This window comes from Salvelinus sp. IW2-2015, linkage group LG15 (assembly GCF_002910315.2).
Source record: "Salvelinus sp. IW2-2015 linkage group LG15, ASM291031v2, whole genome shotgun sequence".
NCBI classification, from domain to species: Eukaryota; Metazoa; Chordata; class Actinopteri; order Salmoniformes; family Salmonidae; genus Salvelinus; species Salvelinus sp. IW2-2015.
In genome coordinates this window covers 2,327,975-2,351,365 of record NC_036855.1, presented here as the reverse complement: position 1 = coordinate 2,351,365, position 23,391 = coordinate 2,327,975, and the positions used below count along the sequence as shown (strand labels likewise).

The window sequence follows — 23,391 nt, the reverse complement described above, 5'->3', positions numbered from 1 at the left end:
GAATGACTTTCAATGTTTCGCTCGTTAAAATCCTACAGCGTAATCAAATGATTAGTCAGATATTTAAATGACGTGCTGTGATGATTATACAAATACATGTATGTATCAGATTATGACTATTCATAAATGAGACTGATATTGACTGAAATGGCTCTCTGGCTTCACCTGCCTGAAATAGACACTCCATATAGTAGGAAGAAAATATGGGATTTAGTGTTGCTGATAGAAAGAACCCAACTTTTTTCCTCCTAGCTCCAATGATGGGTAGTGAACGGACCTGACGGTGGTTTAGGGTATTATAGAGAGCTCAGACTGTCTCAGTAAGCCTGGGTCTCAGTCAAAAGCCTGTAGATCAGTTGCTCTGCCTCTGACTCCTGTCCCCTGCCTGCTTGCYWGCCTGCCTGACACAGCTCCCACAGCTTTGTGGCACTGTACGGTGTCCAACATAAAACATAAATATAAATAACTAAATTGCTGAGATTTAGGCTGTCTAATATGAACACCGTAACATTGCTCTGTTAGCATGGGTTAGTGCTACAATACACTGTGCTCATCTATTTACGTGTATGAATCATACTCTGCGCATGTCATCAGCTTTGCTACCCTGCCTGGTTTCTGGGTTACGTGAGGTTCTGTGTGTGTGTGTGTGTGTGTGTGTGTGTGTGTGTGTGTGTGTGTGTCTTGCTCAGTTGAAGCACTGCTGAAATTTTCACTTGGCTCTTTCAGCTTTCATTTCAAGCCTTTAGTGTGAGACAGACAGTTAAAAGCAGACACTTCTATTCCCGATGCGGGCTAACAAGCTATCGCCTTCACACAGTTCCACACCCAAAATAATGACTCCCTCACACCTACTTCTGAGGTAGATGGGGAGGTTATGAACTCTGAACTCATCCTGAACATTCAATAGTCTGATCCTATAGCTGCTTGGACTGAGCTTGATTATGATTTTCAAGGTCATTTTGATCATACAGCTTCATACAGAAAGCATGTCCCTTTGTCCCTTGTATGTTGTTGTTGTTGATGTTTCTGGCATGTCCTTGTCCTTTTCCCGTACAGCTGCATTGTCACTGTTGATAGAATTAATTCCCAAGGAGCCACCATGCAAGTCAGGTCAGACACTGCTCCCAGTGAGAGCAAGGAGGCGCTGTGAATTTCCATCAGAGCAGAACTCATAAGGAAAAAGCATGTGACGGTAAACTAAGAAAAACACAGAATTTCCCTTTCGATGACTGAAAATTCCATTCCCCTAATGTGAAAGGGAAATAAAAAAACATTACATTTGATAGGTTTTGACATTTACGGTGCGTGCCGTAAACCTTTTGACAGGTTCAATTTACGAGAGCTGTGGCAGTAACTATGGCATTCAGGAAATGTGATTAGTATCATAAATGAAGCTAGCGTCCTCCTGTCCTCTCTTTCACCTGGTTCTTACCTCCCTCCCTCCTTCCTTCCCTCCTCACACAGTTTTCTCCTTGTGTCCATCTCAGGTGGAGTGGTTGAAGAACGAGGAGATCATTGACCCGGCTGATGACCGTAATTTCTACATCACCATTGACCACAACCTGATTATAAAGCAGGCCAGACTGTCGGATACGGCCAACTATACGTGTGTGGCCAAGAACATTGTTGCCAAGAGGAGAAGTACCACTGCTACTGTTATTGTCTATGGTGAGTAGACTTTGTCTCTATAGACACCTGTTGTATGGTCAGTAGACTGTGTCTACACCTGAGCCTGTGTGTATCAAGCGTCTCAGAGTGGGAATGCTGATCTAGGATCAGTTTTCCCTTTTAGATCATAATAAATAAGATAATATGGGCAGGGGGAGGACCTGATCCTAGATCAGCACTCCTACGTTTTTGAAGACGGGTCCTGATCTACAGTACATGGCCTCGGCTCTAATCAACTCTACCTAGATTGATCCTCAATCTTAGCATCCTTCTCTCCCATCACCTGCATCAGCTCTGTAAGCTAGCTACTAGGCTACATCTCCAATGTATCTGTACATTACAGTTGTATGTATGTACAGTGTCTTTCTCCATAACATAGACGGTCATCTTTACCAAACCACTATCAATCAACACAACCAGATCATCATTCTGTAACATAGAGACAGATGACAGCCTATTCCCTACATACAGATGTAGGGTCATAATTTGATCACCCTGTTGCCAGAGACCTTGACTGCAATGCTGAACATTTTAAACTTGTATTTGAGGTTTGTAATTTCCACTTTGAAATTTCAGACAACCCTACAAAAATGGCCATTAATTATAGTCCACATAATTTTTCACAATTCCTGTTGCTGCAGCATTATTTTCCTGCTGTAGTAAACTGGCTCAAATTAAGATCCTACATCTGTAGTGGACTATAAATGGAATAGGGTGCCATTTGGGACGATACTATACTATTTATCACCCAGACAGTCATACCTGTCCACAATGCCGAACACAGACCAACCGATAAACTGACAAACCAATTACTGTACATTTCCCCATAACCATAAACAACACTCATCGTCAGTCAACCATAGCACGCTTTCCCCCTAATCAGCACGATTAGCCAAGAAAACCTCCCTCTGCTCAATGTAATGAGCCTGCTCATCCAGCCAACATGCTCTCTGTAACATGCCTAATGTTCCCACCTGACCCTTACCAATTAAAACCCACCGATCCCAGGCCAGATCCTAAATGAGCCTGTGTGTTCCAAATGGCTGAGCACACACGCCCAGGGTCCACAACAAAGAAACATGGCCGTGTCCCAATTATCTCTCCTTCCTCGCAAAGAGTGCTTTTTTTCTTACTTTCCTTCCCTGATATGAAAGGAAATGACTGGTATAAGAAATGTGGTGGAAACTCCCACTAGCCCATGCCTCTACCAATCAAATGGTTTTAGATTTGTGGGAAGTAGGGAATGAGGGCCGTAGCCATAGTGACTGAAGGTATCTGAACGTCATGTTGTATCTGCATAGAGAAGCATATCTTCATGTCCTATGTGTTTTACCCACAACACCTTCATGTCCTATGTGTTTTACCCACAACACCTTCATGTCCTATGTGTTTTACCCACAACACCTTACATTTCATGCTATGTGTTTTACCCACAACACCTTCATGTCCTATGTTTTTACCACAACACTTCATTCCTATGTGTTTACCCACAACACCTTCATGTCTATGTGTTTACCCACAACACCTTCATGTCCTATGTGTTTTACCCACACACCTTCATGTCCTATGTGTTTTACCCACAACACCTTCATGTCCTATGTGTTTTACCCACAACACCTTCATGTCCTATGTTTTTACCCACAACACCTTCATGTCCTATGTGTTTTACCCACAACACCTTCATGCCTATGTTGTTTACCCACAACACCTCATGTCCTATGTGTTTTACCACAACCCATGTCCTATGTTTTTACCCACAACACCTTCATGTCCTATTGTTTTACCCACAACACCTTCATGTCCTATGTGTTTTACCCACAACACCTTCATGTCCTATGTGTTTTACCCACAACACCTTTATGTCCTATGTGTTTTACCCAAACACCTTCATGTCCTATGTGTGTTACCACAACACCTTCATGTCCTATGTGTTTTACCCACAACACCTTCATGTCCTAGTGTTTTACCCACAACACCTTCATGTCCTATGTGTTTTACCCACAACACCTTCATGTCCTATGTGTTTACCCACACACCTTATGTCCTATGTGTGTTACCCACAACACCTTTATGTCCTATGTGTTTTACCCACACACATCTCATTCCTATGTGTTTTACCCACAACACCTTCTGTCCTATGTGTTTTACCCACAACACCTTTATCCTATGTGTGTTACCCACAAACACCTTTATGTCCTATGTGTTTTACCCACACACCTTTTGTCCTATGTGTGTTACCCACAACCCTTTATGTCCTATGTGTTTTACCCACAACACCTTCATGTCCTATGTGTTTTACCCACAACACCTTCTATGTCCTATGTGTTTTTACCCACAACACCTTTATGTCCTATGTGTTTTACCCACAACACCTTCATGTCCTATGGTGTTACCCACAACACCTTCATGTCCTATGTGTTTTACCCACAACACCTTCATGTCCATGTGTTTACCCACAACACCTTCATGTCCATGTGTTTACCACAACACCTTCATGTCCTATGTGTTACCCACAACACCTTCATGTCCTATGTGTGTTACCACAACAACCTTCATGTCCTATGTGTGTTACCCACAACACCTTCATGTCCTATGTGTTTTACCCACAACACCTTCATGTCCTATGTGTTTTACCCACAACACCTTCATGTCCTATGTGTTTACCCACAAACACCTTCATGTCCTATGTGTTTACCCACAACACCTTCAGTGCCTATGTGTTTTACCCACAACACCTTCATGTCCTATGTGTGTTAACCACAACACCTTCATGTCCTATGTGTTTTACCCACAACATCGTCACCTATGTGTTTTACCCACACACCTTCATGTCCTATGTGTGTTACCCACAACACCTTCATGCCTATGTTGTTCCACAACACCTTCATGTCCTATGTGTGTTTACCCACAACACCTTCATGTCCTATGTGTTTACCCACAACACCTTCATGTCCTATGTTTTTACCCACAACCCTTCATGCCCTGTGTTTTACCCACAACACCTTCATGTTCCTATGTGTGTTACCCACAACACCTTCATGTCCTATGTGTGTACCCACAACACCTTCATGTTCCTATGTGTTTTACCCACAACACCTTCATTCCTATGTGTTTTACCCACAACACTCCATGCCCTATGTGTTTTACCCACAACACCTTCATGTCCTATGTGTTTTACCCACAACACCTTCATGTCCTATGTGTTTTACCCACAACACCTTCATCACTTTACAGGACCATATTGAACATCTTCTCTCTGTTATTCTCAGAGGGCTTTTTTCATAGGGACAGCACCAGTTCAGAGGGCTTTTTTCATAGGGCCAGCACCAGTTCAGAGGGCTTTTTTCATAGGGCCAGCACCAGTTCAGAGAGTTTTTTTCAGAGGGCTTTTTTTAGAAGGCCAGGGCTTTTTTCAGAGGGCCAGCACCAGTTCAGAGGACTTTTTTCAGAGGGCCAGGGCTTTTTTCAGAAGGCCAGCAACAGTTCAGAGAAGGAGAAATATATATTTTTCAGGATAAGCAATGTATTACTCCCATTGTGATGGAGCAGTTTCCTGCTGCTTTTCAGATGGATGTAGAGAGAGATTGGTCTCACACACACACACACACACACACACACACACACACACACACACACACACACACATAGTGAGAGATAGGTCACACACACACACACACATAGTGAGAGATAGGTCACGATGAATTTCAGCTTCAACACTTTCCCATTTCTACCAGACATCAGGCTCAACACGTGCTTCACTGCAGGCCACTCAACTACAACTACAATTCAAATGACATCACAGCTGTCACCGCTGTTGTCAACAGCTGAGGGATAGGGCTGGAGAAAAGTTCTTCAAGAATCAATGGCAATATAACAACAATTTGAAATTTCAAAAATGAATTCACCAATTTCAGATTGCCCCTTAAATAGAGAACAGTTTGGTTCATATTTAATTTCCTACTGACAGACACATTCATTGAAAACCAACAGAATGAACTATTCAGCTAAACACGAATAAACATTTCATATTTGTATGAAAGAGGAAACGTTAAGGTCCTATGTGGCTCAGTTGGTAGAGTGTGGCACTTGCAAAGCCAAAGGGTTGTGGGTTTGATTCCCGCTGCGGCCACACATACCGATTAATGTATGCAACCACGACTGCAAGTTGCTTTGGCTGAAAGTATCTGCTAAATGGCATTAATTAATGAAGTCTCAGGCAAGCCGCTCTCTCCCGTAGGGCTTTTGTCACTGTCACATTGGAATTGTTGTCCATAGGAGCTCAACCCAGCGCCGGATTGTGTGGACTCTGTTTCCTCTGCATGTTCTGAGAGCTGACATAGTGTGATGGGAGGTTATTATAGCAGTGGGAAGGAGAGTGTGTTGCTGCAGGATCTGAGGATGCGCTGCTGACTAATGAGTGCTGTAGGGATAGTGGAGTGAAGACGAACACGTCGGAAAGCATCGGAGCGCGTGTGTGTGTGTTTGTGCGGGTTCGTGYGCGTGTGTGTGTGCTTGTAATAGACGTGGGACTCCTGAGCTGCCGCGCGTTTAAACAGTCATTATCGCCGTTAGAAATGAGAGGGGGAGTAACGGAGGAAGCTTTGATGTCTGCTCAGCCTCTGATGACTTTGTTGGAATCCACCTTGTTCTCCGTCTCCAGTGTTCCCTCTCTCTCTCCCTCGCTCTCCCTCGCTCTCTCTCTCCCTCTCTCTCCCTCTCTCTCCCTCTCTGTCTTTGACACGGCAAATGAAGGGATAGAAATGAGAGAAGGCTTTTTGACAAAATGGGGAGAGGGAGAGTTTCTTCACATGATTAATCCTTAAAACCTCCCAAATATCAAATACTGTACCAAACACGTTTCTATGTGAGCGTAAACAAACACACACCTGCATGGGCACACAAATGAAACACAAATCAAATCAAATTGTATTTGTGTCATGCGCCGAATACAACAGGTTTAAACCTTACTGTGAAATGCTTACTTACAAGCCCTTAACCAACAATGCAGTACAAGAAATATAGTTAATAAAATATTTACTAAATAAACTAAAGTTGAAAAAAATCTAATAAATCAAAAAGTWGCACAATAAATGTACATAACAACAACAAGGCTCTATACTGGGGGTACCTAGTCAACGTGGAGACTATATACAGGGGGTACCTGGTCAACGTGGAGACTATATAGAATATATACAGGGGGTACCTGGTCAACGTGGAGACTATATACAGGGGGTACCTGGTCAACGTGGAGACTATATACAGGGGGTACCTGATCAACGCGGAGACTATATACAGGGGGTACCTGGTCAACGTGGAGACTATAAGGGGGTACCTGGTCAACTGTGGAGACCTATATACAGGGATACCTGATCAACGCGGAGATATATACAGGGGGTACCTGGTCAACGTTGGAGACTATATTACATTTACATTTAAGTCATTTGCAGACGCTCTTATCCAGAGCGACTTACAAATTGGTGCATTCACCTTATGTACAGGGGGTACCTGGTCAACGTGGAGACTATATACATTTGGTACCTGGTCAACGTGGAGACTATATACAGGGGTACTGGTCACGTGGAGCTTATACAGGGGTACTGGTCAACGTGAAGACTATATACAGGGGTACCTGGTCAACGTGGAGACTATATACATGGTACCTGGTCAACGTGGAGACTATATAGACTATATATACAGGGGGTACGGTCAACGTGGAGACTATATACAGGGGGTACCTGGTCAACTGTGGAGACTATATACAGGGGGTACCTGGTCACGTGAGAATATACGGGGTACTGGTCAACGTGGAGAGTATATTACAGGTACCTGGTCACGTGAGATATATAGACTATTATACAGGGGGTACCTGGTCAACGTGGAGACTATATACAGGGGGTACCGGTCAACGTGGAGACTATAAGACTATATACAGGGGTACCTGGTCAACGTGGAGACTATATACAGGGGTACCTGGTCAACGTGGAGACTATATACAGGGGGTACCTGGTCAACGTGGGAGACTATATACAGGGGTACCTGGTCAACGTGGGAATATGACTATATACGGGGGTACTGGTCAACGTGGAGACTATATACAGGGGGTACCTGGTCAACGTGGGACTATATACAGGGGGTACGGTCAATGTGGAGACTATATACAGGGGGTACTGGTCACATGGAGACTTTAAGATATTATAAGGGGGTACCTGGTCAACGTGGAGACTATATACAGGGGGTACCTGGTCAACGTGGAGACTATATACAGGGGCGTTCGGGTCAACGTGGAGACTATATACAGGGGGTACCTGTACGAGTCAATGTGGAGACTTATACAGGAGGTACCTGTACAGAGTCAATGTGGAGACTATATACAGGGGTGTTACTGAGTCAATGTGGGAACTATATACAGAGGTAGCTGATAAATGTGGAGACTTATTACAGGGGGTACTGGTACTGAGTCAATGTGGAGACTATATCAGGAGGTACTGGTCAATGTGGAGACTATAAATAGGGAGTACTGTACTGAGTCAATGTGGAGACTATATACAGGAGTGCCTGTACCGCGCTGAGTGGAGACTATATACAGGAGGTACCTGTACCGAGTCAATGTGGAGATTATATACAGGAGGTACCTGTACCGAGTCAATGTGGAGACTATAAAGAAGGGGTACCTGGTAAATGTGGAGACTATATACAGGGGGTACCTGGTCAATGTGGAGACTATATACAGGGGGTACCTGGTCAACGTGGAGACTGTATACATTTGGTACCTGGTCAACGTGGAGACTATATACAGGGGGTACCGGTACTGAGTCAATGTGGAGACTATAAACAGGGAGTACCTGTACTTAGTCAATGTGGAGACTATACACAGGAGGTACTTGGTCAATGTGGAGACTATATAGGGGGTACCGTTACCACGTCAATGTGGAGACTATTTACCAGGGGTACAGCGTCATTGTGGAGACTATATACAGGGGGTACCGGTACAGAGTCAATGTGGAGACTACATACAGGAGGTAGAGGTACCKAGTCAATGTAGAGGCTATATACAGGAGGTACCGAGTCAATGTGGAAGCTATATACAAGGGTAAGGGTACCAAGTCAATGTGCGGGAGTACAGGTTTGTTGAGATAATTTGTAAAGTGACTATGATAATAAACAGCGAGAAGCAGCAGGGTAAAAACAAAGGGGGGGAGGCACAATGTAAATAGTCCAGGTAGCCATTTGATTAGTTTAGTTGTTCAGCAGTCTTATGGCTTTTGGTCCTAGACTTGGCACTACGGTACCGCTTGCCGTGCGGTAGCAGAGAGAACAGTCTTTGACCTGGGTGACTGGAGTCTTTGACAATTTTGTGGGCCTTCCTCTGACACTGCCTAGTATATAGGTCCTGGGTGTCAGGGAGCTTGGCCCCAGTGATGTACTGGGCCGTACGCACTACCCTCTGTAGCGCCTTAAGGTCAGATGCCGAKCAGTTGCCATACCAGGTGGTAATGCAACCGGTCAGGATGCTCTCAATGGTTAAGCTGTAGAAGTTTTTGAGGATCTGGGGACCCATGCCAAATCTTTTCAGTCTCCTGTGGGGGAAAAGGTGTTGTCGTCACCTCTTCACGATTGTCTTTTTGTTTTTGGACCATGATAGTTTGTTGGTGATGTGGACACCACGGAACTTGAAACTCTCGACCCGCTCCACTTCAGTCCAATCGATGTTAATGGGGGCCTGTTCATTGAGAGAGAGTTTCTAAGTTTGCTCACATTGAGGGAGAGGTTGTTGTCCTGGCACCACACTGCCAGGTCTCTGACCTCCTCCCTATAGGCTGTCTCATCATTGTCGGTGATCAAGCCTACCACTGTTGTGTCGTCAGCAAACTTAAATGATGGAGTTGGAGTCGTGCTTGGCCACGCAGTCGAGTGTGAACAGGGAGTACAGGAGGAGACTAAGCACGCACCCCTGAGGGGCCCCGGTKTTAAGGATCAGCGTAGCAGGATTGTTGTTGACTACCCTTACCACCTGCGGACGGCCCATCAGGAAGTCCAGGATCCAGTTGCAARGGGAGGTGTGGGTCTAGTGTTTCTGGCATAATGGTGTTGATGTGAGCCATGACCAGCCTTTCAAAGCACTTCATGGCTACCGACGTGAGTGCTACGGGGTGGTAATCATTGGGGCAGGTTACCTTGGCGTTCTTGGGTACAGGGACTATGGTGGTCTGTTTGAAAGATGCAGGTATTACAGACTCAGCCAGGGAGAGGTTGAAAATGTCAGTGAAGACACTTGCCAGTTGGTCCGTGCATGCTTTGAGTACACATTCTGATAATCAATCTAGCCCCGCAGCTTTCTGAATGTTGACCTGTTTAAAGGTCATGCTCATTTAGGCTATGGAGAGCGTGATCACACGGTCATCTGGAACAGCTGGTGCTCTCATGCATGATTCAGTGTTGCTTGCCTCAAAGCAAGCATAAAAGGCATTTAGCTCGTCTGGTAGTCTCGTGTCACTGGGCAGCTCGTGGCTGGGTTTCCCTTTGTAGTCCGGAATAGTTTCAAGCCCTGCCACATCCGATGAGCGTCAGAGCTGGTGTAGTAGGATTCAGTCTTAGTCCTGTATTATCGCTTTGCCTGTTTGATGGTTAGTCTGACGGTATAGCGGGATTTCTTATAAATGTCCCGATTAGTGTCCCGCTCCCTGAAAGCGGCAGCTCTAGCCTTTAGCTCAGTGCGGATGTTGGGAAATGTATGTACGGTCACTGTGGGGATGACATTGTCGATGCACTTGCACTTATTGGTGAAACCGGTGACTGAGGTGGTATACTCCTCAATGCCATTGGATGAATCACGGAACATATTCCAATCTGTGCTAGCAAATGTCCTGTAGCGTAGCATCCGCGTCATCTGACCACTTCTGTATTGAGCGAGTCACTGATACTTCCTGCTTTAGTTTTTGCTTGTAAGCAGGAATCAGGAGAATAGAATTATGGTCAGATTTGCCAAATGGAGGGCGAGGGAGAGCTTAGTACACGTCTCTGTGTGTGGAGTAAAGGTGGTCTAGAATTGTCTTTTTCATGTGACATGCTGGTAGAAATGAGGTAAAATTAATTTAAGTTTGCCTGCTTTAAAGTCCCCGGACACTAGGAGCACCGCTTCTGGATGAGCATTTTCTTGTTTGCTTATGGCCCTATACAACTCGTTGAGTGCGGTCTTAGTGCCAGCATCAGTTTGTGGTGGTAAATAGATGGCTACGAATAATATAGATGTGAACTCTCTTGGTAGATAGTGTGGTCTACAGCTTTTCATGAGGTTATACCTCAGGTGAGCAACCCCTCGAGACTTCTTTAATATTAGACATCGCTCACCAGAAGTTATTGACAAATAGACACACACCCCCGCCCCTCGTCTTACCACATGTAGCTGCTCTGTCCTGCCGAAAAAATGGAAAAGCCAGCCAGCTCTATATTATCCGTGTCGTTGTTCAGCCAAGTTTCAGTGAAACATAAGATATTACAGTTTTTAATGTCCCATTGGYAGGATAGTCTTAATCGTAGATTGTCCAGTTTGTTTTCAAATGATTGCACGTTGGCCAATAAGGGTAGGCAGGCAYCCAGGAGTCATCTCTTCACTGTTCACTGCCTTCTAGGCAGAGTTCCTCTGTCCAGTGTCTGTGTTCTTTTGTCCATCTTAATCTTTTCTTTTTATTGGCCAGTCTGAGATATGTATTTTTCTTTGCAACTCTGCCTAGATGGCCAGCATCCCAAAGTCGCCTCTTCACTGTTGACGTTGAGACTGATGTTTTGCTGGTACTATTTAAGGAAGCTGCCAGTTGAGGACTTGTGAGGCGTCTGTTTCTCAAACTAGACACTCTAATGTACTTGTCCTCTTGCTCAGTTGTGCACCGGGGCCTCCCACTCCTTTTCTGGTTAGATCCAGTTTGCACTGTTCTGTGAAGGGAGTAGTACACAGCGTTGTATGAGATCTTCAGTTTCTTGGCAATTTCTCGCATGGAATAGCCTTAATTTCTCAGAACAAGAATAGACTGTCAAGTTTCAGAATTAAGTTATTTGTTTCTGGCCATTTTGAGCCTGTAATCGAACCCACAAATGCTGATGCTCCAGATACTCAACTAGTCTAAAGAAGGCCAGTTTTATTGCTACTTTAATCAACACAACAGTTTTCAGCTGTGCTAACATTATTAGCCTTTTAAAATGATAAACTTGGATTAGCTAACGTGCCATTGGAACACAGGAGTGATGGTTGCTTATAATGGGCCTCTGTACGCCTATGTAGATATTCCATTAAAAATCAGCTGTTTCCAGCTACAATAGTAATTTACAACATTAACAATGTCTACACTGTATTTCTGATCAAATTGATGTTATTTTAATGGACAAAAAGACATTTCTATGTGACCCCAAACTTTTGAACGGTAGTATATACCTAATGACAATTGGCAAATGTCATTACTCTTTCGTGTTTCAATAGACTCTTTCCATTCATCAAATGGAGGCAGCGTTTCCCCTATGTTTATTTAGTAGCTGCGGGCCACCGCTGCTAAATCGTGTCTGCCACTCGTTTTCAGTGTAAACTGAACGTTTTCAGTGTAAACTAAAACCAGATATAAATTATATAGAAAATATATTGGAGATATACATTTTTAAATAAGATCATTCTGAGAACAAGCAACCACCAGAATAAAACTAGTCAGGGAAAATCCAAAAATTCATGGCATTGGGCCCCAATGGATTGTGTTATATTTTGATTCACTCAGATAGCATAAGTACATGGCTTAAGCCATTGCAAAATGTGTGGAATTGCAGGAATTTTGCTTTAAAACAACCCTGCCTATCAGATAAAAACATCATGCCTGTTTGGTGTTCATGCCCCATTAAAAGGTAATACATTTAAGGTCATACGATATGACTTCTTTATTATCAGACCCTGTGACAGAGCCAGGGGAGAAACCGTTGCCATGGTCTCAGGGTCAGTGAGGCAGTTCAAAGTTAAGTTGTAATTTCATAATTGACCAACAGAACTGCTTACAAATAAGAAACTTTAAGTATAATTTTAAATAACAACCGTTATCTTAAACTGAATGTCCTTCTGCCCCCAACCTGTCTGCTGCTGTCTCCAATCGTCTCCATCAAATGAGAGCAGCAGCAGCAGCCTAATCAACTGTTGGGCTGATTGTCCAGCCAATCACACACTTGATTGACTTATTACCCTCAGCTGGGCTCCATTAACCTCCCAAAAGTGCAGGAAAGGTGTTGGAAGGGCGCAGCAAGAGGGCCTGCCTCCTCCAGAGCCACAAGCCCATAAAAAATTGTGCATGCACACTTACAGTGGGGTTTGAAATTATTGACACCGTTCATAAAGATTAGCAATAATGACTGTAAAATAAATAATTCAAATACTGAGCTGTATTGTATGCTTAAAAAATGGAAAATTATATTATTTTATACTAAAACAATTGCTCAGAGACAGATATTAAAGTAATAATTTWAAAAAACTCAAGGTAGGGGTGAAAATGATTGACACCCCTAAAGATTCCTATTTCTACATTATGATATAAGGACTACCGACATTAAGCTTGTGACTCTACACATTTGTTGGATGCATTTGCAGTTTSATAGGAATATGGGAACAAATACTACACTTTTGGCTACTTTATTTCCAAGGATCTTTAGGGGTGTCAATAATTTTGACCCTTATCTTTGACTAAAATATTACTTGTTCAACAAAATCTCTTTCTCTGAGCAATTTTATTAGTATAAAATAATATATATTTCCCTATATTTTTGAGGATACAATGTAGCTCAGTATTTTATTTATTTTATACAGTCATTATTGCTCATATTTATCAAGGGTGTGAATCATTTTGGACCCCGTTGTAGGAGGTCCTGTACCGGGAAGAAATGAAATGTACTTTTAGCCCTGCCTATACTGACATATCCCTCTGATTATACGTCAACAATTTTTAAAAAATGGGACCAAGATTCAAATATAAGACGAGATTCAAACTTTTTTGTGCGTGCGTAGACGTTTATTCTCTCCGTTCTCTGTTATCATAGTGAACGGCGGCTGGTCGACATGGACAGAGTGGTCAGTGTGTAACAGTCGCTGTGGCCGCGGTTACCAAAAGCGTACCCGCAGCTGTACCAATCCCGCCCCGCTCAACGGAGGAGCCCCCTGTGATGGACAGGCAACCCAGAAGCTGGCCTGCACCTCCCTCTGCACTGGTATGGACACGCATACTGTTGTGTTTTGTTCTAGTCTATTCTGTTGTGTTGTGTTCTGTTCTAGTCTATTCTGTTGTGTTGTGTTATGTTCTAGTCTACTCTGTTCTATTCTGTTGTGTTCTGTTCTAGTCTGTTCTATTCTGTTGTGTTCTGTTCTAGTCTATTCTGTTGTGTTGTGTTGTGTTCTAGTCTACTCTGTTCTATTCTGTTGTGTTCTGTTCTATTCTGTTGTGTTCTGTTCTAGTCTACTCTTTTCTATTCTGTTGTGTTGTGTTCTAGTCTACTCTGTTCTGTTGTGTTCTGTTCTAGTCTGTTCTATTCTGTTGTGTTCTGTTCTAGTCTACTCTGTTCTATTCTGTTGTGTTCTAGTCTACTCTGTTCTATTCTGTTGTGTTCTGTTCTATTCTGTTGTGTTCTGTTCTAGTCTACTCTGTTCTATTCTGTTGTGTTGTAGTCTACTCTGTTCTATTCTGTTGTGTTCTCTTCTACTCTGTTCTATTCTATTGTGTTCTGTTCTAGTCTACTCTGTTTTATTCTGTTGTGTTCTGTTCTACTCTGTTCTATTATATTGTGTTCTGTTCTAGTCTACTCTGTTGTGTTCTATAGTATATTATATATTCTGTTTTATACTATACTACTCCATTTAACTCTGTACTGTATCATTGTTCTGTATTGTATTGTTCTGTATTTTACCTTCAGAGCCAGATCAACTGTGTTGATATTGTATCCCAGTGAACCCTGTATCTCTCACTCTCCCCTGCAGTCGACGGGTTGTGGACAGAGTGGAGTAAGTGGTCTACTTGTGGTACAGAGTGCACTCACTGGCGCAGGAGAGAATGCAATGCCCCTGCACCCAAAAATGGAGGCAAGGACTGCGAGGGTATGGTCCTACAGTCCCAGAACTGTACTGACGGACTCTGTATGCAGAGTGAGTAAACGTCCTCCCCCACTAACTCTTCTTCCTCCTCCTGCTCCACCTGCTTGTCCTCCTTCACCTCCCGCTCTTCCTCCTGCTCCTCCTCTTCTTCACTGGCTCTGTTATATTCTCACCTCCTTCCTCCTGCTCTCAAACACAAACGCAACATCAGCAATACACTCTTTATTTCCCCTTTATTTAACCAGGTAGGCTAGTTGAGAACACCTTTATTTAACCAGGTAGGCTAGTTGAGAACAAGTCCTCATTTACAACTGTGACCTGGCCAAGATAAAGCAAAGCAGTGCGACACAAACAACAACACAGAGTTACACATGGAATAAACAAACATACAGTCAATAACACAATAGGAAAAAAAGTATATGTACAGTGTGTGCAAATGAGGTAGGATAAGGACAGACAGATATGTGTACTTACAAAACAAAGTATGCCTGTGAGCATCTTCATCAAACATGTGAACGTAAAATGTTTTGTCCTGTAAATGTGTCTATTGATGATGGTGTACAGATCTGTAGAACGTTAATAGGGAGAGAAAATACAATCTACGTTATTATACATTTTTGACCACAAGATGCACTATGGGCCTGATTCAGACTCAGGAAATGTATGCCTTTCCTACGTACTTCTCAGTAGTTGGTATTCAGACTTACCTAATGCAGGCGCCGGTGCTTCATTTGTAAATTGGGAGGTGCCGGAACAAAAAATKAGCTTGAGACGGTGTTGACCCAGGGGGGTCAACTCTGAGGTACCGAAACGCATAAAACAAAAATCACCTTTATAATAAAGCATTGCATGCGTTATCAACACGTTTGCATACTGGTATAGAGCAGCAGAGTAGAGGCACTTGCAGAAATTGCAAAGGATTTTTTTTTTGTTTTGCTTTTATAAACTAATTTCATGCAATACTACATAATTTCAGATTATTGGAGACTTCTAGTAGAATATTTTTAATACCTCACAAATGATTGAAATGACAGGCTACTTGATACTGACAAACTGAGAAACTGAGATCAATAAAAACGACCTTGTCTTGAATCCATCAATTGCCTGAGCCTAGTTGTACGGAGACACACATATTGTACAATATGAAGAGGAAATGATAGTCCTAAAAAAGCTTTCCAGTTTCACTGACTCACCCAATGATGCACAGCTCACTCACCAGCGATGGCCAATGCGCTCTTGCCAAAAGCTTATCTCTCTTGTTTTTCTTTGTAAAACAATGATGTTCGCTGCATATGTCTATTTGGAAGTTGATCACTCGGTAGCCTACAGACAGATTAGATTCTTCTCTTTTCAGCAGGAGCCATTTGCTTTCCAATCTGTGTTTTCCCACGATTGTATTTGAAATATTGCAAAAGGCCTGTTTTAGCTGCATGCTATTCACTGACAGATTTGCCACTCGTTCCCAACTGTAAGCATCCCTTGCTACACACAATCCACAGCTAGGCTATTTTTAAGCTATTGATCCTCTATGACTAAATATAGGCTCACTCCAGGTGTAGAATTCAGAATGATTTAATTTATTTCTGAACAGACAGCAGTAATTCTATAACTTTGGCAAATGTATATCAATTTATCAGGGGTGTGGCACCTCCAGTACACTTCCCGCGGCTATGATTCTATAAGGAAATAAATGATGAAGTGCAACACTGTAGAGATGAGAGTTGAAGGCTCATGTCTATCATCGCAGAGAGGGAGAGAGATCATAGAAAGTGAATCAAATTTTACAGTAGTTCTGTGAGAGACACAGGCACGCTTCTTTCTCTCACCACAGCAATGGCCACACGTTGGTCTATATAGGCTACAATATTGCACAAACCATATACCCGGGCTGGCTCCACGAGAATCAATTCTTAGAATATCAGGCATGTTTTCACATTAGGCTTTGTTTAGGGTGCAGGAGAATTAAAGAGGAGTCAAAGTTCTCTGATTGCAATGTAAAAATTATAATAAAAGCGAACAGTGAACATTATTTTTCATGCTGGATCCTGGCAAATGGGTGTCCGGAATGAAACGGTCCAAAACTGAGAGATGACGGATCCTGTTCTGGCAGGATCCGTCCCAAATTATGCACTGGCCGGCATGTAATGTGCTCTACAGGTGTGGTAACCTTGCGCACACTGAAAAATGTACTTCAACAGCTGGAAACCCTCCCACTTGCTGGCTAAAAGATTTTCTYGTGGATTTGTCATTCAATAGGGTTTTCAGTAAATGGATCTTATTAAGCTCTCCGTTTAAATATGGTGTACCTTTTAATTAGAATTGTGTCGACAGTCTCAGTAGAATACATTGAGAGAACGGGTTCAGAATATAGCGATCAATGAAAGAACGTTATCTAGCTGCATGTGTGGCTCAGTTGGTAGAGCATGGCGCTTGCAACGCCAGGGTTGTGGGTTCATTCCCCACGGGGGGACCAGGATGAATATGTATGAACTTTCCAATTTGTAAGTCGCTCTGGATAAGAGCGTCTGCTAAATGACGTAAATGTAAATATATGCATATTCGTCTCCGTTTCAGCACCAATTGGTAGATTTAATAAATACTCTGATCTTGTAGTTTATTTAGGCACATTTCTGGGGTTAGGAAACTATATATGAATCATAAAAAACAGGTTTGGAGAGCCTTTGCACACTAAATATATTGATGAATTTCAATCCATGAAATATTGGAAGGGGAAAAAGTGCTATAAATATACCCTAATCCTCATTTATCATGGAACTGTATGACATGTGGCAGGCTCCAGGTTTAAACTGCTACATGTGGTCTGAGTCCCATAATGATTCAAATAGACTACGTGTCCTAAATTACTACACAACGTTGGTCTAATAAATATTGGTCTAATATGATCCACTAATGCTAGCGAACTTCAGGAACAGCGACACTGACTTGACAGAGGAAAGAAAGGTCAACAGAATGGAATTATGCAAAATGTAGGCTACAAATTGAAAGTAAACTAACACTAAAGTCATAACACAATGGTGATAGGCCTGATCACTGACAACGATGAGACAGCCTATAGGGAGGAGCTCAGAGTCCTGGCAGTGTGGTGCCAGGACAACAACCTCTCCCTAAACGTGATCAAGACAAAGGAGCTGATCGTGGACTACAGGAAAAGGAGAGCCAAGCACTCCCCCATTTTCATCGACCGGTCTGTAGTGGAGCAGGTCGAGAGCGTCAAGTTCCTTGTTGTCCACATCACCAACAAACTATCATGGTCCAAACACACCAAGACATTCKTGAAGAGGACATGACAACCCCTGTTCCCTTCAGGAGACAGAAAATATTTGGCATGGGTCCTCAGAAGTTTGGCCGGGGTAGACCGTCATTGTAAATAAGAATTTGTTCTTAACTGACTTGCCTAGTTAAATAAAAGTTAAATAATATACTGTATATTTTTTTTAAATAGTGCCTGTAAACACACAGTCCAGTTTAAAGTAAAAGATGGCAGGCCCGTGTGGCAAAGGGCTTATTTGCATATAGGGCTATTGTAGCTCTGATTGGCTATGGCAATTTTATTTACTGCAGTGTCTATTAATTGTCCAACTGCACGTCCTCATTCCCACTCTATATTGCTATAAAATTTTCACCAATGCCTTACTCTGTCATTCCGAAAAATTCTATGAATTTATGAAAACATGAAAAGGACAATATCTAAGTGCTCGCTTGTATTAAAAAAAGGCGTCATATTTTTCCTGGGGGTGTATGTGAACAGATTTTAATAATATTTAATGTTGCTAAAATGCTGTCAGTTCCACTTTRAGTTCAAGGTCAAAATACGCATAGCGAGAAGTGCATAAAAAGGGAATTACGTTCCATTTACGCTACCTTAGGTCAGAATTACCCCCCATATGGAACAGTTTTCCTATACGGTGGCCGTATTAGGCCTCAGATTGAGGCTGTCCTAATATGGACACCCTATTTCACTGTAGAAGCTTCACATCAAACTTAAACAATTAAGGTCAATACCTGAGTTATAGACCATGTTTTCAGGAAGTTTATAGAAAAGATAGTGACAAATGATGACGATCATGAGCTAGCGTAACTACGTATGAGCTAGCGTAACTACGTATGAGCTAGCGTAACTATGTATGAGCTTAGCGTAACTACGTATGAGCTAGCGTAACTACGTATGAGCTAGTGTAACTACGTATGAGCTAGCATAATTACCAAGAGCTGACGTAATTACAAACCCTCCGGAATTGTTGAGATTTTTGACAGCGCTGTACCTATATCATGAGCGTTAGAATTAGCAAAGCCTAGCGCTGTTCCTATATCCTGAGTGTTAGCCTTAGGAAAGCCTAGCGCTGTTCCTATATCATGAACATTAGCCTTAGGAAAGCCTAGCGCTGTATCTATATCATGAGCGTTAGCCTTAGGAAAGCCTAGCGCTGTACCTATATCATGAGCGTTAGCCTCAGGAAAACCTAGCGCTGTATCTATATCATGAGCGTTAGCCTTAGGAAAGCCTAGCGCTGTATCTATATCATGAGCGTTAGCCTTAGCATGCATTTACATGATCACTGTGATTGATGGTCATAGGATCCGTCTGTTCATATTTCTTGGCTGCACAGCGCTGCTGCCCATAGTTTAAATGCTCTCATTGGGCTTGTGAGATCCAGCCGCTGCATTAAGTCCCAGCTAGATGGATGGGGAGTATACTCTGAATATAAAACCCATAACAGTATAGATTCAGCCTCGTTTCCCCAGATTGATTTTTGTGCTTTTAGAGGCTTGAGCCCTGTCTATGTCTGCACTAATAACAGTTTCCTCCAATATTTAGGAGAAATCCATGAGGCTTAAAAGCCTGCAATGCTTCTAATATGATCCTGAAAGCAATACGTATGTAGACCTCATCATCCCACTCTAATGGGTCCATACACTTTGCATCTAGATTGGTGCTTTAATATGTTTGCTTTGGAGAAAAAAAAACAGTTTCTGTTGGATTTTGTTGGATTCTATTAGATTGCATCCAGGCTTTGAATAGTTTGTGTATAGGCTGCCTCTAGTATGCCCCTCTCTGTTTCTTCCCAAAACGTAATTGTCTCTTAACTATTCTTATCATTACTTGTTATTATTTCTCTAGTCCATGTCCATGAAATTAGAYGTAACTTTACGCTGGGAGGAGTTCATAAAAATTAGATTTTTTGGGGGGGGGGGCTTGAAAATGTTGAAAACGAGTGGAGTTGAGTAGTGCTCAATGTCTCTGATAGTGCTGTATAATTGACTTTTCTCCGGCTACTGCACCTACAGGCACTTTCCTGCTGTCTTCCTCTTTCCCATCTAAAGTTTTCCCATTATAAAACCTGAGTAGTTGAAATCCACTTGACCTCCGTCTGCCTCACCTCAAGTATTTTCCTCTCTCGTCCATTTCTCTGTGTTTGATTTAAGGAGCTTTTGTTGCTTTGCTCTCAGACAGATGCCATTTTTCATCGACCGAGTGTACTAGACAACAAGCACTGTATTAGCATAGAAAACATTCCTTTACTCTGTGCCTATTTCACTTGTGTTTCCTATGAGTCTTGGTTGGAGTTTATTTCAGATGATTCAGATTGAATGAAACACATTTTAAAGACAACTGTACATGTCCAACGCTGCATCATGGCATTGCTTGGTAGTGGTTTGGTACAGTGGTTTGGTACAGTAGTACCACACAAAGTAGAAACACAGTTAAACCTGTATACCGACTTTGCGAAATGCAAAAAGGTTCAGTTAAATGCAAGTGGGTTCGTTAAGTGGGTTAGGGTTAGAATTACCAGTGTGATAGGGTTAGTCTTACCAGTGGGTTAGGGTTAGTCTTACCAGTGGGTTAGGGTTAGTCTCATCAGTGGGTTAGGGTTAGTTTTACTAGTGGGTTAGGGTTAGTCTTATCAGTGGGTTAGGGTTAGTCTTACTAGTGGGTTAGGGTTAGTTTTACAAGTGGGTTAGGGTTAGTCTTACCAGTGGTTTAGGGTTAGTCTTACTACTAGTGGTTAGGGTTAAGTCCTTATGTTACCAGTGGGTTAGGGTTAGTAACAGTTGGGAGGGTTAGTCAGTGGGTTAGGGTTAGTCTTACAGTGGGGGTTAGGGTTAGCTCTACAGTGGGGCTTCATCAGTGGTTGGGTTAGTTTTACTAGTGGGTTAGGGTTAGTCTTATCAGTGTGTTTAGGGGTTAGTCTTACTAGTGGGTTGGGTTAGTTTACCAGTGGGTTAGGGTTAGTTTATAACAGTGGGTTAGGTGTTAGTGGTTTAGTCTTACAGTGGTTAGGGTTAGTTTTACTAGTGGGTTAGGGTTAGTCTTACCAGTGTGTAGGGTTAGTCTTACCAGTGGGTTAGGGTTAGTTTTTATCAGTGGGTTAGGTTAGTTTTACAGTGGGTTAGGGTTAGTTTTACTAGTGGGTTAGGGTTAGTTTTAAGTACAGTGGGTTAGGTTAGTTTACAGTGGTTAGGGTTAGTCTTATCAGTGGTAGGGGTTAGTCTTACCAGTGGTTAGGGTTAGTCTTATCAGTGGGTTAGGGTTAGTCTTACTCAGTGGGTTAGGGTTAGTCTTATCAGTGGGTTAGGGTTAGTCTTACCAGTGGGTTAGGGTTAGTTTTATCAGTGGTTAGGGTTAGTCTTATCAGTGTGTAGGGTTAGTTTTACTAGGGTTGGGTTAGTTTATAGTGGTAGGGTTAGTTTTACTAGTGGGTTAGGGTAGTTTATCAGTGGGTTAGGGTTAGTTTTCCAGTGGTTAGGGTTAGTCTTATCAGTGGGTTAGGGTTAGTCTTACCAGTGGGTTAGGGTTAGTCTTACTAGTGTTTAGGGTTAGTCTTACACAGTGGGTTAGGGTTAGTCTTATCAGTGGGTTAGGGTTAGTCTTACCAGTGGGTTAGGGTTAGTTTTTAGTCAGTGGGTTAGGGTTAGTCTTACAGTGGGTTAGGGTTAGTCTTATCAGTGGGTTTAGGGTTTAGTCTACCAGTGGGTTAGGGTTAGTCTTACTAGTGGGTAGGTTAGTCTTACAGTGGGTTGTTATTTCAGTGGTTTAGGGTTAAGTTTATCAGTGGGTTAGGGTTTAGTTTTAACAGTGGTTAGGTTAGTTTACTAGTGGTTAGGGTTTTTATCAGTGGGTTTAGGGTTAGTCTTACCAGTGGATTAGGGTAGTTTTACTAGTGGGTTAGGTTAGTTTTACTAGTGGGTTAGGGTTAGTCTTATCAGTGGGTTAGGTTAGTCTTACCAGTGGGTTTAGGGTTAGTCTTACCAGTGGGTTAGGGTTAGTCTTATCAGTGGTTAGGGTTAGTCTTACCAGTGGGTTAGGGTTAGTTTTACTAGGGGTTAGGGTCGTTTACAGTGGGTTAGGGTTAGTCTTATCAGTGGGTTAGGGTTAGTTTAACAGTGGGTTAGGGTTAGTCTTATCAGTGGGTTAGGGTTAGTCTTACTAGTGGGTTAGGGTTAGTTTTACTAGTGGGTTAGGGTTAGTCTTATCAGTGGTTTAGGGTTAGTCTTACAGTGGGTTAGGGTTAGTTTACCAGTGGTTAGGTTTAGGTTTACTAGTGGGTAGGGTTAGTTTACCAGTGGGTTAGGGTTAGTCTTACTAGTGGGATTAGGGTTAGTCTTTACCAGTGGGTTAGGGTTAGTCTTCCAGTGGGTAGGTTTAGTTTTTACTAGTGTTAGGGTGCTACGTGGTTAGGGTTGTCTTCACTAGTGGGTAAAGGGTTAGTCTTCCAGTGGTTAGGTTAGTCTTACTAGTGGGATGGTTAGTCTTACCAGTGGTTAGGGTTAGTTTTACTAGTGGGTTAGGGTTAGTTTCTTACTAGTGTGGTTGGTAGTGGTTGTGTTAGCAGTGGGTTAGGGTAGTCTTACTCATTGTGGATTAGGGTTATTTTATCAGTGGTTGGGTTAGTATCTTCTATGGGTTAGGGTTAGTCTTTACTAGTGGGTTAGGTTGAGTTTCTATCAGTGGTGTTAGGGTTAGTTTTTTATCCAGGGTTAGGGTAGTTTTTACTAGTGGGTTAGGGTTAGTCTTACTAGTGGTTAGGGTTAGTCTTACTAGTTGGGTTTACGGGATTAGTCTTACCAGTGGTTAGGTGGTAGTCCTTTACGTAGTGGGTTAGGGTTAGTCTTACCAGTGGGTTAGGGTTAGTCTTACAGTGTTCGGGTTAGTCTTACCATGTGGGTTATGGTTTCGTTTATAGCTAGAGTGGTTAGGGTTAGGTCTTACTAGTGGGTTACGGGTTAGTCCTATCAGTGGGTTAGAGGTTAGCTTATTACTAGTGGGGTTAGGGTTAGTCTTTTATCAGTGGTTAGGGTTAGTATCATAGTGGGTAGGTGGTTAGTCTTTACCAGTGGGTTAAGGGTTTAGTCTCATCAGTGGGTAGGTTAGTTCTTACAGTGGCTTTTAGGTTAGTTTTACAGTGGGTTAGGGTTAGTCTTCATCAGTGGGTAGGGTTAGTCCCTTATTAGTGGTTAGGGTTAGTTTTAACTAGTGGGTTGAGCGTTAGTCTTACCAGTGGGTTAAGGTAGTCTTACGTGTTGTATCTTACTAGTGGGTTAGGGTTAGTTTACTAGTGAGGTTAGGGTGTTAGTGTATCAGTGGTTTGGTGTAGTTTTAC

The 23,391-nt window shown here is 42.6% G+C and overlaps 1 protein-coding gene across 1 annotated transcript in view; it reads left to right on the top strand.

The window, feature by feature from the left end:
* Window positions 1-23,391, top strand: part of unc5ca (unc-5 netrin receptor Ca) — a 160,252-nt gene that overhangs the window by 62,208 nt on the left and 74,653 nt on the right. The window contains 3 exon segments of the mRNA XM_024147511.2: window positions 1,488-1,668; window positions 13,726-13,893; window positions 14,657-14,821. Of these exon segments, the coding sequence (XP_024003279.2) occupies window positions 1,488-1,668; window positions 13,726-13,893; window positions 14,657-14,821 (514 nt within the window).